The sequence below is a fragment of the Mobula hypostoma genome, chromosome 18 (assembly GCF_963921235.1).
Source record: "Mobula hypostoma chromosome 18, sMobHyp1.1, whole genome shotgun sequence".
Lineage (NCBI taxonomy): Eukaryota > Metazoa > Chordata > Chondrichthyes > Myliobatiformes > Myliobatidae > Mobula > Mobula hypostoma.
The window spans coordinates 36,690,992-36,704,458 of NC_086114.1; the positions used below are offsets into that span (position 1 = coordinate 36,690,992).

The window sequence follows — 13,467 nt, forward strand, 5'->3', positions numbered from 1 at the left end:
TCCTCAATGAATACTTCTCTTCAGTATTCACCAATGAGAGGGAACTTGATGACGGTGAGGACAATATGAGTAAGGCTGATGTTCTGGAGCATGTTGATATTAAGGGAGAGGAGGTGTTGGAGTTGTTAAAATACATTAGGACGGATAAGTCCCTGGGGCCTGACGGAATATTCCCCAGGCTGCTCCATGAGGCGAGGGAAGAGATTGCTGAGCCTCTGGCAAGGATCTTTATGTCCTCGTTGTCCATGGGAATGGTACCGGAGGATTGGAGGGAGGCGAATGTTGTCCCCTTGTTCAAAAAAGGTAGTAGGGATAGTCCGGGTAATTATAGACCAGTGAGACTTGCATCTTTGGTGGGAAAGCTGTTGGAAAAGATTCTTAGCGATAGGATCTATGGGCATTTAGAGAATCGCGGTCTGATCAGGGACAGTCAGCATGGCTTTGTGAAGGGCAGATCATGTCTAACAAGCCTGATAGAGTTCTTTGAGGAGGTGACCAGGCATATAGATGAGGGTAGTGCAGTGGATGTGGTCTATGTGGATTTTAGTAAGGCATTTGACAAGGTTCCACACAGTAGGCTTATTCAGAAAGTCAGAAGGCATGGGATCCAGGGAAGTTTGGCCAGATGGATTCAGAATTGGCTTGCCTGCAGAAGGCAGAGGGTCGTGGTGGAGGGAGTACATTCAGATTGGAGGGTTGTGACTAGTGGTGTCCCCCAAGGATCTGTTCTGGGACCTCTACTTTTCGTGATTTTTATTAATGACCTGGATGTGGGGGTTAGTAGGGTGGGTTGGCAAGTTTGAAGATGACACAAAGGTTGGTGGTGTTGTAGTTAGTGTCGAGGATTGTCGAAGATTGCAAAGAGACATTGGTAGGATGCAGAAGTGGGTTGAGAAGTGACAGATGGAGTTCAACCCGGAGAAGTGTGAGGTGGTACACTTTGGAAGGACAGACTCCAAGGCAGAGTACAAAGTAAATGGCAGGATACTTGGTAGTGTGGAGGAGCAGAGGGATCTGGGGGTACATGTCCACAAATCTCTGGAAGTTGCCTCACAGGTAGATAGGGTAGTTAAGAAAGCTTATGGGGTATTAGCTTTCATAAGTTGAGGGATAGAGTTTAAGAGTCGCGAGGTAATGATGCAGTTCTATAAAACTCTGGCTAGGCCACACTTGGAGTATTGTGTCCAGTTCTGGTCACCTCACTACAGGAAGGATGTGGAAGCACTGGAAAGGGTACAGAGGAGATTTACCAGGATGCTGCCTGGTTTAGAGAGTATGGTTTATGATCAGAGATTAAGGGAGCTAGGGCTTTACTCTTTGGAGAGAAGGAGGATGAGAGGAGACATGATAGAGGTGTACGAGATCTTAAGAGGAATAGATAGAGTGGATAGCCAGCGCCTCTTCCCCAGGGCACCACTGCTCAATACAAGAGGACATGGCTTTAAAGTAAGGGGTGGGAAGTTCAAGGGGGATATTAGAGGAAGGTTTTTTACTCAGAGAGTGGTTGGTGCGTGGAATGCCTCAGTGGTGGAGGCAGATACACTAGTGAAGTTTAAGAGACTACTAGACAGGTATACTGAGGAATTTAAGGTGAGGGGTTATATGGGAGGCAGGGTTTGAGGGTCAGCACAACATTGTGGGCTGAAGGGCCTGTACTGTGCTGTACTATTCTATGTTCTATAAGACTGCACCCCAGGTAAGAGTAGGTCCCTGGACAGATTCTCTCGGATTCCTGAGCAGTCAATAGGTATACTTCAGTATTCAGAGGAGATAAATGGGGCTTAATTTACCAATTGTTATATTTAATTTAAATTACAACATTCTACCAATTTGTTAAGTCAAACCATTTTCTATTTGCTTAGGCAATCCCACAGGATTGAAGATGATTTGCTTTAATTCCAGTTCGTAGCTCAGTGGAGTTGAAAGTTCTGCTGCTACACATCACAGGAGACCCAAACCCAATCCTGACATTGAGTCCTTGTGTGTGCAGTTTGCAAGTTCACCATCTGTAGATTTCTTCAACTGCTCTAGTTTCCTTCTGCATCTCAAAATTGTGCATTTTGGTAGGTTAATGGCCTCTATAGTGCATATGAGTGCTGGAGTCTGGCATGGAGGGGTGGAGTAGTTGATGAGATTGTGGGTTGAACATAAAATCGGATTTAAGGATTAGTTAAAGGATGGTTAATGGTCAGCACAGACTTGGTGAACTGAAGTACCTGTTTCCGTGCTATGTCTCTATTATTATTCTATGATCCAGTTGTGTAGGTTCCGAGATGAGACCAATGAAGGATGTGCATACTCTCCCACAGTTGGGGCTAGAGATGCCTCAGGGGTTAGATGGGCATTATAGATGGTGATGCATTGCTCATACATCCTCCAAAAGTTGTTCAATGTTCTCTTTGCCTCTAGTGAGGCATAGCTAGCAAGTTAAGGAAAATAAACTAGGGTTCCCTCTGTCTGATTGGAGACAACACAGACCTTCTCCATTTTAACCATTTGCTTTGATAACATCCTTTAAATAGGTTTATTAATCTAGTAATTTTTTTTTGCTATGACAATGTTCTGAGTAATGCTCGTTTGCAAGTTTAGTGTTGGCCATGTGATCATGTGGCTAGTCCACTAATGCTGTCAACCACAGGAAAAACCTTGGCGCTGGGCTACCAGAGTCCAATAATATTGGTTCTCATCTTGTAAATGGGCTTAGAGGACTTTGCACAGACAGCTCTTCATATTTTGAGGTTCTTGCAGTACACATATCATTGATACGAGCAAACTTGCAGCTAAGCTTGAGGGCTTCTTTTCTGAATGTTTTTTTTTCCCCCTCAGATGATGCACTACAGGCAGTGGTGAGATCCATTACTGATCCTACCTTTGCAGAGAGGTAATTTCCCGGATATGGAAATTGATCCACTTTCTACAGGATTTTGTCAAGGACTTTTATCACTGAATTATGTAGAGTGGGCAGGCTGATTGAGGAACAGTGTTAGCATGTTGTTATAATTTTTTGAGAAGAAAATCTTGCATTTAATGACAGCTGCTTCTACAATGGAGCCACAAACTTTCAAGTATTTTCCAATCGGTACAGACTTTTGAGAAATGATGAACATGAGCAACACTTACTCAGTAATTATAGTTTAACATCTTAAGGAGATTACCATTTTGTGCATTGTATAAAGATATAAAATGGTTCAGAAATATAAGTTGCACTTATATTTTAAAAATCTGATAAAAGTAGCCCAATTTGATTCAGGAACGCAATCTAGCATACTATAATACCACATCTACAGATGAATATGTAGTGCACCTCCTGTGAGACAACGACGTGACATTTCCCAAATCACTAAGCCAAAACTGTATATATCTGCCATCAAATAAGCCTGGAATTGGTTCTTGTTGAGGCTCTCATCTAGCACTTCTGGTGCCATGTATCGTTTAGTTCCCACTCGGGTATTCAGTGGGATATCAACTTCATTTGTGTCACTGTAAAATAAAAACAGGAATAAACATTCAGAACTAATAAAATGTTTTAATTCATTAATGTTTAAATAAGAAAAACAATTTCCCATTATTCTAATGATAGCTAGTGTATACAGGCATAGGCAAAGAGACATACAATATGTACAAATCTGAACTGGATATTCTGGTAAAGATTTCCAGGAAATTACTGACATTTTGCAAATGATGCAAAGTGAAGCCCAAGAATACCATGGGAAATATCTGTAGAACAGAGCTCAAACTGCCAACATTTACCACTCGGAAAACACCATCTGACCACCAGTTTGCTATGTAGTACACAACTATTTAGGAGGCAGCATAAAAGCAAGTAACCTTAACTGCATGATATCTTTAAATGGCTGCAGAAACTTCTTCAATCAAGAGGCACAAAAATCAAATGTACCTCACTGAATGCATTATTCAATAATAGACAATAGGTGCAGGAGTAGGCCATTCGGCCCTTCGAGCCAGCACCACCATTCACTGTGATCATGGCTGATCATCCACAATCAGTACCCCGTTCCTGCCTTCTCCCCATATCCCTTGACTTCGCTATCATTAAGAGCTCTATCTAACTCTTTCTTGAAAGCATCCAGAGAATTAGCCTCCACTGCCTTCTGAGACAGAGCATTCCACAGATCCACAACTCTCTGGGTGAAAAAGTTTTTCCTCAACTCCGTTCTAAATGGCCTACCCCTTATTCTCAAATTGTGGCCTCTGGTTCTGGACTCCTCCAACATCGGAAACATGTTTCCTGCCTCTAGCGTGTCCAATCCCTTAATAATCTTATATGTTTCAATCAGATCCCCTCTCATCCTTCTAAATTCCAGTATATACAAGTCCAGTCGCTCCAATCTTCAACATATGACAGTCCCGCCATCCCGGGAATTAATCTCATGAACCTCCGCTGCACTCCCTCAATAGCAAGAATGTTCTTCCTCAAATTTGGAGACCAAAACTGTACACAATACTCCAGGTGATGTCTCACCAAGGCCCTGTACAACTGCAGAAGGACCTCTTTGCTCTTATACTCAACTCCCCTTGTTTTGAAGGCCAACATGCCATCAGCTTTCTTCACTGCCTGCTGTACCTGCATGCTTACTTTCAGTGACTGATGAACAAGGACACCTAGATCTCGTTGTACTTCCCCTTTTCCTAACTTGACACCATTCAAATAGTAATCTGCCTTCCTGTTCTTGCCAGCAAAGTGGATAACCTCACATTTATCCACATTAAACTGCATCTGTCATGCATCTGCCCACTCACCCAACCTGTCCAAGTCACCCTGCATTCTCATAACATCCTTCTCACATTTCACACTGCCACCCAGCTTTGTGTCATCTACAAATTTGCTAATGTTACTTTTAATCCTTTCATAAGTCCTATAGTTAACTATTTCAATATTGTTAACCAAGAAGCATAAACTGCTGTTGGTGTAATCCAAGCAACTATATTTAATGCATTACAATTGATCTTAAGAAGTGACCTTTCTGGTTAAAAACTGGACACCACTGAACTACAAATTTCTTATTACAGACAATAATAATATTGGCAACACTCATAACTATTATAGCTGAAAGCCAATGTAATATATTCAGTCTCAAGGATTGTGTGGAAGTTTCTTATAGACCTTGTTATAAATGGAACTGGAAATTTTTGAAAGTCTGTAACAGAAAAGCCCAGTCATGTCTAAGTATTTCCCAGGAAATGCAAAAGTTACAGAAATATTTCTTGTTACAAATAACAAGTTCTGAGAGTACACACTATATAACTGATAACGGAAATTGTCCTGTGCCACCTTCTCTCAAAACCACATACTTAAGGAAATTCTTAGAACATTTAAGATATCACAGAATGATTAAGAACAGTCATTTTCACATATAACGTTAGGTTAATTCTATTGATATGCTTGTTTCTAAGATGAAAAATAGTAGGCGCAAGTGCAATTGGCGAGTTCCTACTATAATAACATTATGTAGACTGACACCATAATGTAATACTAGTAGTGCAATCATATCTACATTGTAGATGCACACACAACACTAGTTTGGTTTTGGATTAGTGGGCACAGTTTGAATTACTTAAGTACAGTGGATTCTGGTTAACTGGACTATTGGTTAATGATGACAGCCACTCAATTGAAACAACTCTTAAAGAACAAAAACTAATTGAAAGAATAGCTGGGATTCCCTTCATTTATTTAGAACACTATGCTGCTTAATTGGGGCAGGAAACGGTTGCTGAACAGTTTCTATCTAATGTCAGATACTTACACTTATGTGGCCATTAGACACTACTCAGAACAAACAGTTTTTAAATATCATACATAAAAGTTGCTGGTGAACGCAGCAGGCCAGGCAGCATCTCTAGGAAGAGGTGCAGTCGACGTTTCAGGCCGAGACCCTTCGTCAGGACTAACTGAAGGAAGAGTGAGTAAGGGATTTGAAAGTTGGAGGGGGAGGGGGAGATCCAAAATGATAGGAGAAGACAGGAGGGGGAGGGATGGAGCCAAGAGCTGGACAGGTGATAGACAAAAGGGATACGAGAGGATCCCCCCCCCCGTCTTTCTTCTCAGACCTCCTGTCCCATGATCCGTTCACCAGCAACTTTTATGTGTGTTGCTTGAATTTCCAGCATCTGCAGAATTCCTGTTGTTTGAGTTTTTAAATATCCCCAGTTGCATATGCTTGTGTTCAAAAAGCTGTGATTTTAGTCACTGATTGCTGGCAAGAAATGAGTAGTAAGGCAATTCAGAATTATTTTTCTCTGTGGTTTCAAGCATTCCGACTTGGAGATGCCAGAAACAGCTGGGAGTGAAAAAGAAACGATTTCACTACTTCAACAAGTTATGAACAGTGAAGAATTTGAAGGCATCAACAATCATCTTGAATGTTACAATGAAAATAAAGATATGGAGGATGCAATCATCGATAGCATTGCATGAAGGCAGTCGATTATCTACACCTGTCTGTACGGATTCTGTTCATTTATAGTAAATCAAAAGAACACGACAGGTTTCAGCTAATTAGGGAACTAATTATAGTTTTATAGTACAGTAATAGTACTGATAGTGTTCTAAATTGTTCTGTATTTCACTTAAATACATAATTTGTTACTCAGTTAAATAGTAGATTGTCTTTTTTTATATACCTTTTTAACTATTTCCATGAAAATTCAGCTAATTGGGGCAACTGCTTAATTGGGCCAAAATGTACTGGTCCCGACCTGTCCCAATTAACCATAATCCACTGCTTTTAAATACTTGTAAATAAAAAAAAGTCTGAACTTTTTTTTGTGGTTAAGAAAAGGAAATACAAAGAAGTCAAGAGGTGGAAAAAACATTCATTTTGGGACAACATGAGGATGAATATGCTTTATACTGATCCAATGCAGGACTTTACAGTTACATGAGTATTAGTTCTGAAAACTGACAATAAGCCAAGTCACAAATGTCCCTTTTCTATAGTAACCTATATTAAGTTGCTCTACATAAACTTGCTTCATTTCATTGAATATTCATCTTAACACTGCCCATATATACTGTATCCAGTTATTAATGAACACCACAAAACATTTTATTATTATTACTACCATATTTTAAAATGCTTTAAAAGTGTATGGGAGAATTTGCAGTTAGATTTCCATGTCAGGTTTTTCATAACTCAGGGAGCCCCTGAATTTACAAATTGTGGTGTAGAATATTTTATAATTTGTCATATGTGGCAAAACATTGTCAATGGGCTTTGTATTTTTTTAATCTCTGTAAAGCACTGCCAGCAGTACTGCAGCCCAGTTCTCATGATTAGTGTCCGGTTTAAAAAGAGACTTATTTTCAGATTCATTACCTGTTGAATTTCACAGTTAGGCCAAGGTCAGCAATAGTGCATGTTCCATTCTTTTTCACCAGGATGTTTTTGCTCTTTAAGTCACGATGTGCAATAGCAGGCTTGCCTTGCGTACCATAGATTTCTGTATGGAGGTGACAGAGGCCGCTGGCAGTAGAGTAAGCCAACTTTAGTAGAGCTTTGGTATCGAGAACTGTGCACTTCAAATAGTCGTACAGCGAGCCACTCTCATGGTAATCTGTAATCAGGTACAGCCATGTTGAAGAACCTTTGCTTTCAATGTCTGCAGCAATAAATCCTATAAAAAAATAAAATGTTAAAAGACAGGATTAGTACTTGTTTATTGTATAATAAACTGACTACCTGTTCCCATGTTCATGACTAAATATGTTCTAATATTGTTATAGCAAAGAAATCTTGGAGGAAAAAAAAAAGAAGAATATGATGTCGAACCAGGAACAAAAATTGCAAAACACTTAGTACTGATAACTTAGTTTCATCCTAATTTTAAAAAAACTTTGGGCTGAGTTCAGCTAGCTGCACCCAGCTGTTACGATCAGCATTCTGCTGCTTCTGATGTAACATGGTGAACTTTTATTGTGTTCTGTGTGCTTGACACAATGTCCAATCTGTGGTCACCCATCCATGTTAATCCATCTTCCAGTACTTTTGCCTGGGCAATTCAAGTGGTTGACTAGATATGCTTTAAATGCTGTCAGCAACTCTGTTTCCATCACTCTCATTCTGCACTCTGCATTCCAGGAACCAGCCTCTGACTAAAAACAATGCTCCCCTTAGTTCCCAAGCATTATGCTGGAAAATCTGTGCCTCTGATCTGACAATAGTCAGACCTGGCATGGGTGTGGCCCTGCTTGCACGTCCTTTTTATGGAAAAAGATCATTATTTTTTGAAGGCAGAAGTTACTAGAATCTGGAACAAAGAACATAATGCTGGAAAACTTAGGAGGTTTAGTAGCATCAATGTACCATCAAACAACTTTCCTCCAGATGCAAGTTCATGCTTTGGGTCAAGACCCTGCATTAGGACTAAGAAGAAGGAAAGGTAGACAGTATAAAACATTATAGGGAGGGGAGCGAATAGGAAAAATGAATAGAGAGGAAAGAGAACTAGATGGACAAGTGAGTGTGGGTGTGAGAACACAAGGAGTGTGGATTACTTGGAATTAAAAAAAATTGTTTTCCTTTATTTTTAATCATTTAAAACAATACTAATAGTTTTGTATGCTTTGAAATTGCAGGGACATTTTAGAAGAGCTGCCATTCAGCTTTGACAGAAGGACTTCCTCCCAGATCCTGAAGGCCAGCCTATTCAACCGTCTGCATCTGCCCCATATGAGTGAACTAGGTGAACCAAGTCCAACCCAATACACCTTGGTAACACACACAAATTACTGGAGGAGCTCAGCAAGTCAGGGAGCATCCACAAAGATGTTTTGGGCTGAGATCCTTCATCAAGACTGGAAAGGAAGGGGGAAGAAGCCAGAATGCGGGGGGGGGGGATGGAGAAGGAGGAGGTGGGGGCAGGGAGGAGGAGTATACACTGGAAGCTGATAGGTGAAGCTAGGTGAGGGAGAAGGTAGGTGGGTGGGGAATTGCAAGGTGATAGGTAGAAAAGGTAAAGGGCTGAAGAAAAAGGAATCTGAATGGGAGAACGGGAAAGAGGAGGGGTACCAAAGGGAGGAGATAGGTAGGTGAGAAGAGATAAGAGGGAAGAATGGCGATTGAAACAGGAGGAAGGGGGAAAGGGGGAGAAATGCACTTTACAATACACCTCACTTTGTAATTGTAGAGGAAAAGGGAAATTCAACAGGACTCAGTCTTCATACAAAAACTTGTTAAGACTGGCCTCCAAACCTCAATACACTATCAAATTATGTAGAGAAATAGCATAACCAAATAGGATGTTTTATGTGTGGAGTCATGCCAATCAGAAAGATATTTTCCCATTCTTGTGGTAAACTTGATTGCTACACAGTAGACCATAAATGCTGGAAATCTGGATCAATCCATACAAAATGCTGGAGGAACTCAGCAGGTCAGGCAGTATTTATGGAGGAAAAATAACATTCTGGGCTGAGACCTTTCATCAGGACTGAGAAGTAAAGGAGCAGAGGCCAGAATAAAATGATAGTGGGAGGGGGAAGAACACAAGCTGGCATGTAATAGGTGAATCTAGGTAAGAGGGGGAAAGCAGGAGGGTGAGGATTGGGGTGGGGGTAGAGAAATAAAGAATAATGTGAGAAGCTGGGAGAGAGAGGTGGGGAAGGCAAAGGGCTGAAGAAGAAATAATCTAATAGGAGAGGTAGTAGACAATGGAATAAAGGGAGGAGGTGGGGAAGCAGAGGGCAGTTTGTGTAGGTGATGGGTAGGTCACAAGGTCAGGGGAGGGGGCAGCTGAGGAAGCACTTCACATGTGAATGCAATATCATTTATTGTATCTAATATATTCTCCTTTACATTGGTGAGATCTGGAGCAGACTGGGGGATCACTTTGAGCATCTTTGCTCCATCTGCCATAAAGGCCATGATCTCCCAGTGGCCAGCCACTTTAAATCCACTTCCCATACTTGCATGTTGAAGCCAAGAGCAAACTGGAGGAGTTTCTGTCTTGTTAGTCTCCAACTTGATAAGATGAACATCAATTCACTCATCACCTGCCAACATGCGCTCTTCCTCTTCCATTTACCCTCTTTTCTAGCTTCTGCTCTCTTTCCAGTCCCAGTGAAGGATCTCGACCTGAAATATTGACTGTTCTTTTTCCTCCAGAGGTGCTGCCTGACTTGTTCAGATCTTCCAGCATTTTGTGTGTGTAGACTTGTTTGTTGCTGTCTCAGATTTATGACATTTTTATAAAGCAACAAGCTATACAACTAATAAGTAAATCAAAAACTGATAATTTACTACAATCCATATCCCACCACTGATATGAGGACAAGTCATGCTCATTAAAAAGCCTGACTGCCATGCTAAATATACAATACACTGAAGATATCACATGTTGAAATTGATTTGATTATTGATTTCAGATTTTTTTTTCTCTCTTGCTTTCACCAATTTGTATATTATTGCTTTTTTTTCCCCTCAGCTTGTGTTGAACTCTTTATCCCAGTGGTTCCCCCAGGTGTAAAGGAATTTCCAGGAGATTTTTGTTGGCCCTATTGTTGTCATCTACACACAACAAATAATGTAGTTTTGGAATAACAGAGCTCTAGGCAGAGCAGTCGACACAACTTAACTGCAAGCTATGACTGCTGGGGTACTACGTAAGTGCACACGTGAGGCCTATTTCTTCTAAGGTGTCTGAAGTGCCTTGGAGAGCAGGTCTTTATTCCTAAAGCAATAGCGTTAGATCTGGATGAGGAAGTGGAGGGATGGATTAGTAAGTTTGCTGATGACACAAAGGTTGGGGATGTTTAGATAGTGTGGAGGGCTGTCAGAGGTTACAGTGAGATATCCATAGGATGCAAAACTGGGCTGCGAAGTGGCAGATGGAGATCAGCCCAGATAAGTGTGAAGTGATTCATTTTGGTAGGTCAAGTATGATGGCAGAATATAGTATTAATGGTAAGACTCTTGGCAGTGTGGAGGATCAGACGGATCTTGGGGTCCGAGTCCATAGGATGCTCAAAGCAGTTGCGCAGGTTGACGCTGTGGTTAAGAAGGTACACGGTGTATTGGCCTTCATTAATTGAGCAATTGAATTTAGGAGCCGAGAGGTAATGTTGCAGCTATATAGGACCCTGGTCAGACCACACTTGGAGTACTGTGCTCAGTTCTGGTTGCCTCACTACAGGAAGGATGTGGAAGCCATAGAAAGGGTGCAGAGGAGATTTACAAAGATGTTGCCTGGATTGGGGAGCATGCCTTATGAAAACAGCTTGAGTGAACTCGGCCTTTTCTCCTTGGAGCGACAGAGGATGAGAGCTGACCTGACAGAGGTGTATAAAATGATGAGAGTCATTGATTGTGTGGATAGTCAGAGGCTTTTTCCTAGGGCTGAAATGGTTGCCACAAGAGGACACAGGTTTAAGGTGCTGGGGAGTAGGTACAGAGGAAATGTCAGGGGTAAGTTTTTTTTTTAAAACGCAGAGAGTGGTGAGTGCGTGGAATGGGCTGCCAGCAACGGTGGTGGAGGCGGATATGATAGGGTCTTTTAAGAGACTTTTGGATAGGTATATGGAGCTTAGAAAAATAGAGGGCTATGGGTAATCCTAGTAATTTCTAAGGTAGGGACATGTTTGGCACAACTTAGTGGGCCGAAGGGCCTGTATTGTGCTGTAGGTTTCTATGTTTCTATCTCCTAACTACTAAGTATGAAGGGGCAACAGCACCATAACGTATTCTGTGAAGGGAGGAGTTTAGTACAAACATAGTCCAATTCCCATTTATAACAGTGATATTTTTTGTCTCATACAGATACAGAAGAAACTGAAGATTAATGCAACTTTATCCTTGAGAACCATAGATTCATGATTACAAAAAACGTATCTTTCACCTGCGGCAAGAAAGAGACAAAATAAAGAAAGCAAATATATAAATAGTGAGGAGGAGGACATAATGGGAAACAAAGTGTTTGATTGATGGAGGCTTGGCAGTGATGTGGTGAATTTAAAAAAAAATCACATATTACATTAAGTCCAGGAATCCATATTTATTTCAACTTTCATGACATTCTTCTGAATTTTGTGGAGTAAAATAGTAATGCAGTTCTGTTACTGGATTAATAAACCAGATTCCTGGATTTGTGACTGAAGACATGTTCAAATACCAATCACTGCAGCTGCAGGATTTAGATCTGGTTAAATAAATCAGATACAAAAAAATTAATATTAAATATGGTGACCATGAAAGTTCTGGATCATTACAATCTATCTGGTTCACTCATGTACTTGAAGGGGAGAAAAATCTACTGCTTTTATTTGGTCTCTGTGTCTGCAGACCTGCAGCAACATTGTTAATTCTTAACTGCCTTCTGAAATTGTCCAGTAAATCATTAATTTACAGTAAGTCACTAGTGCACCCAGTGAATGAAAATCAAATAAACTGTAGATATTGTAAATCTGAAATAACAGAAAATGCCGGGAACACGCAGTAGCGCAGGTAGGAATTTGTGAAGGAGAAACAGTCAATATTTCAGGTTTGGACTGTTCGTCAGAACTATTTACTACACTCAGTGCAGCAGTCAGGTTTTGGCTCAACATTGCCATCTCATAGGCAATTCGCGCAGGGCAATATATGCTGGCCATGCCGATGAGGTCCATATCCAACAAGTGAGTAAGTGCTGCCTCAAGAATGCAGTATCTTCAAAGATCCTCACCATCAATCCAGACCATGCCATCTTCTCATAGCTACCATTGGTAGGAGGTACAGAAACCTGAAGTCCCACAGTTTCACACTCAAGCCAGCTATTTCTCTTCTATCATTCAGTTCTTGAACCACTGCACAACCTGAATTACTGTAGTTTAGCAACACTATGTCCATTTTGATCACTTTGCACGAAAATAGGCTTTTGTTTTAATTTGTTCTTTTGTTCTTTCTTGCAAAAAAAGTGTGTACTTTGTTTAACTTAACAATTTTCTTCTAAGTGCTGTTTATCTGATGCAGCTGCAAGTTAGCTTTTTATTATAACTGTGCATTGTGTGCATTTGAGATTAAATTGGACTCTGACAACTTGAAATGCTAGCATGATAATCCCATCTGTTTTTCCGCTTTCCACTCTTATCCTACATCAAGAATATATAAATCAGATTGTCGGACCAGCTCACCCAAAATACTTTCATGTCGCATTAGAACAGTCTGGTAAATCTCAGTCTCACGAAACCAGCTGGCTTCTTCTGCAGAAGGGAACACCTTTACTGCCACCTTTTCACCACGCCATCTCCCCATCCATACCTCACCATAGCGGCCTTTACCCACTAGTCGAACCATTTGAATCTGTTTTGCAATTGTACGTTGCACCTGTAGGGGAAGGAGAGGAAATACAGTTTATTTGGCATTAAACCAACAAAAAAAAAGCTCGAAATAAAAATAAAAGCAATGATTTTCCAATTCTTTTAAAACACTAGGGAAAGAAAAACAACAATAGTATCAGCTCTGAAGCAAAGAA

At 40.7% G+C, this 13,467-nt stretch overlaps 1 protein-coding gene across 2 annotated transcripts in view; it reads right to left on the bottom strand.

The window, feature by feature from the left end:
* bmpr1aa (bone morphogenetic protein receptor, type IAa) overlaps positions 1 to 13,467 on the bottom strand; it is a 262,289-nt gene that overhangs the window by 5,426 nt on the left and 243,396 nt on the right. For both annotated transcript variants that reach the window (XM_063070736.1, XM_063070737.1), the window contains 3 exons: positions 13,127 to 13,319; positions 7,341 to 7,638; positions 3,305 to 3,480 (listed from right to left, as the gene is read on the bottom strand). In XM_063070736.1, the coding sequence (XP_062926806.1) occupies positions 3,305 to 3,480; positions 7,341 to 7,638; positions 13,127 to 13,319 (667 nt within the window). The remainder of the gene's footprint in view (positions 1 to 3,304; positions 3,481 to 7,340; positions 7,639 to 13,126; positions 13,320 to 13,467) is intronic.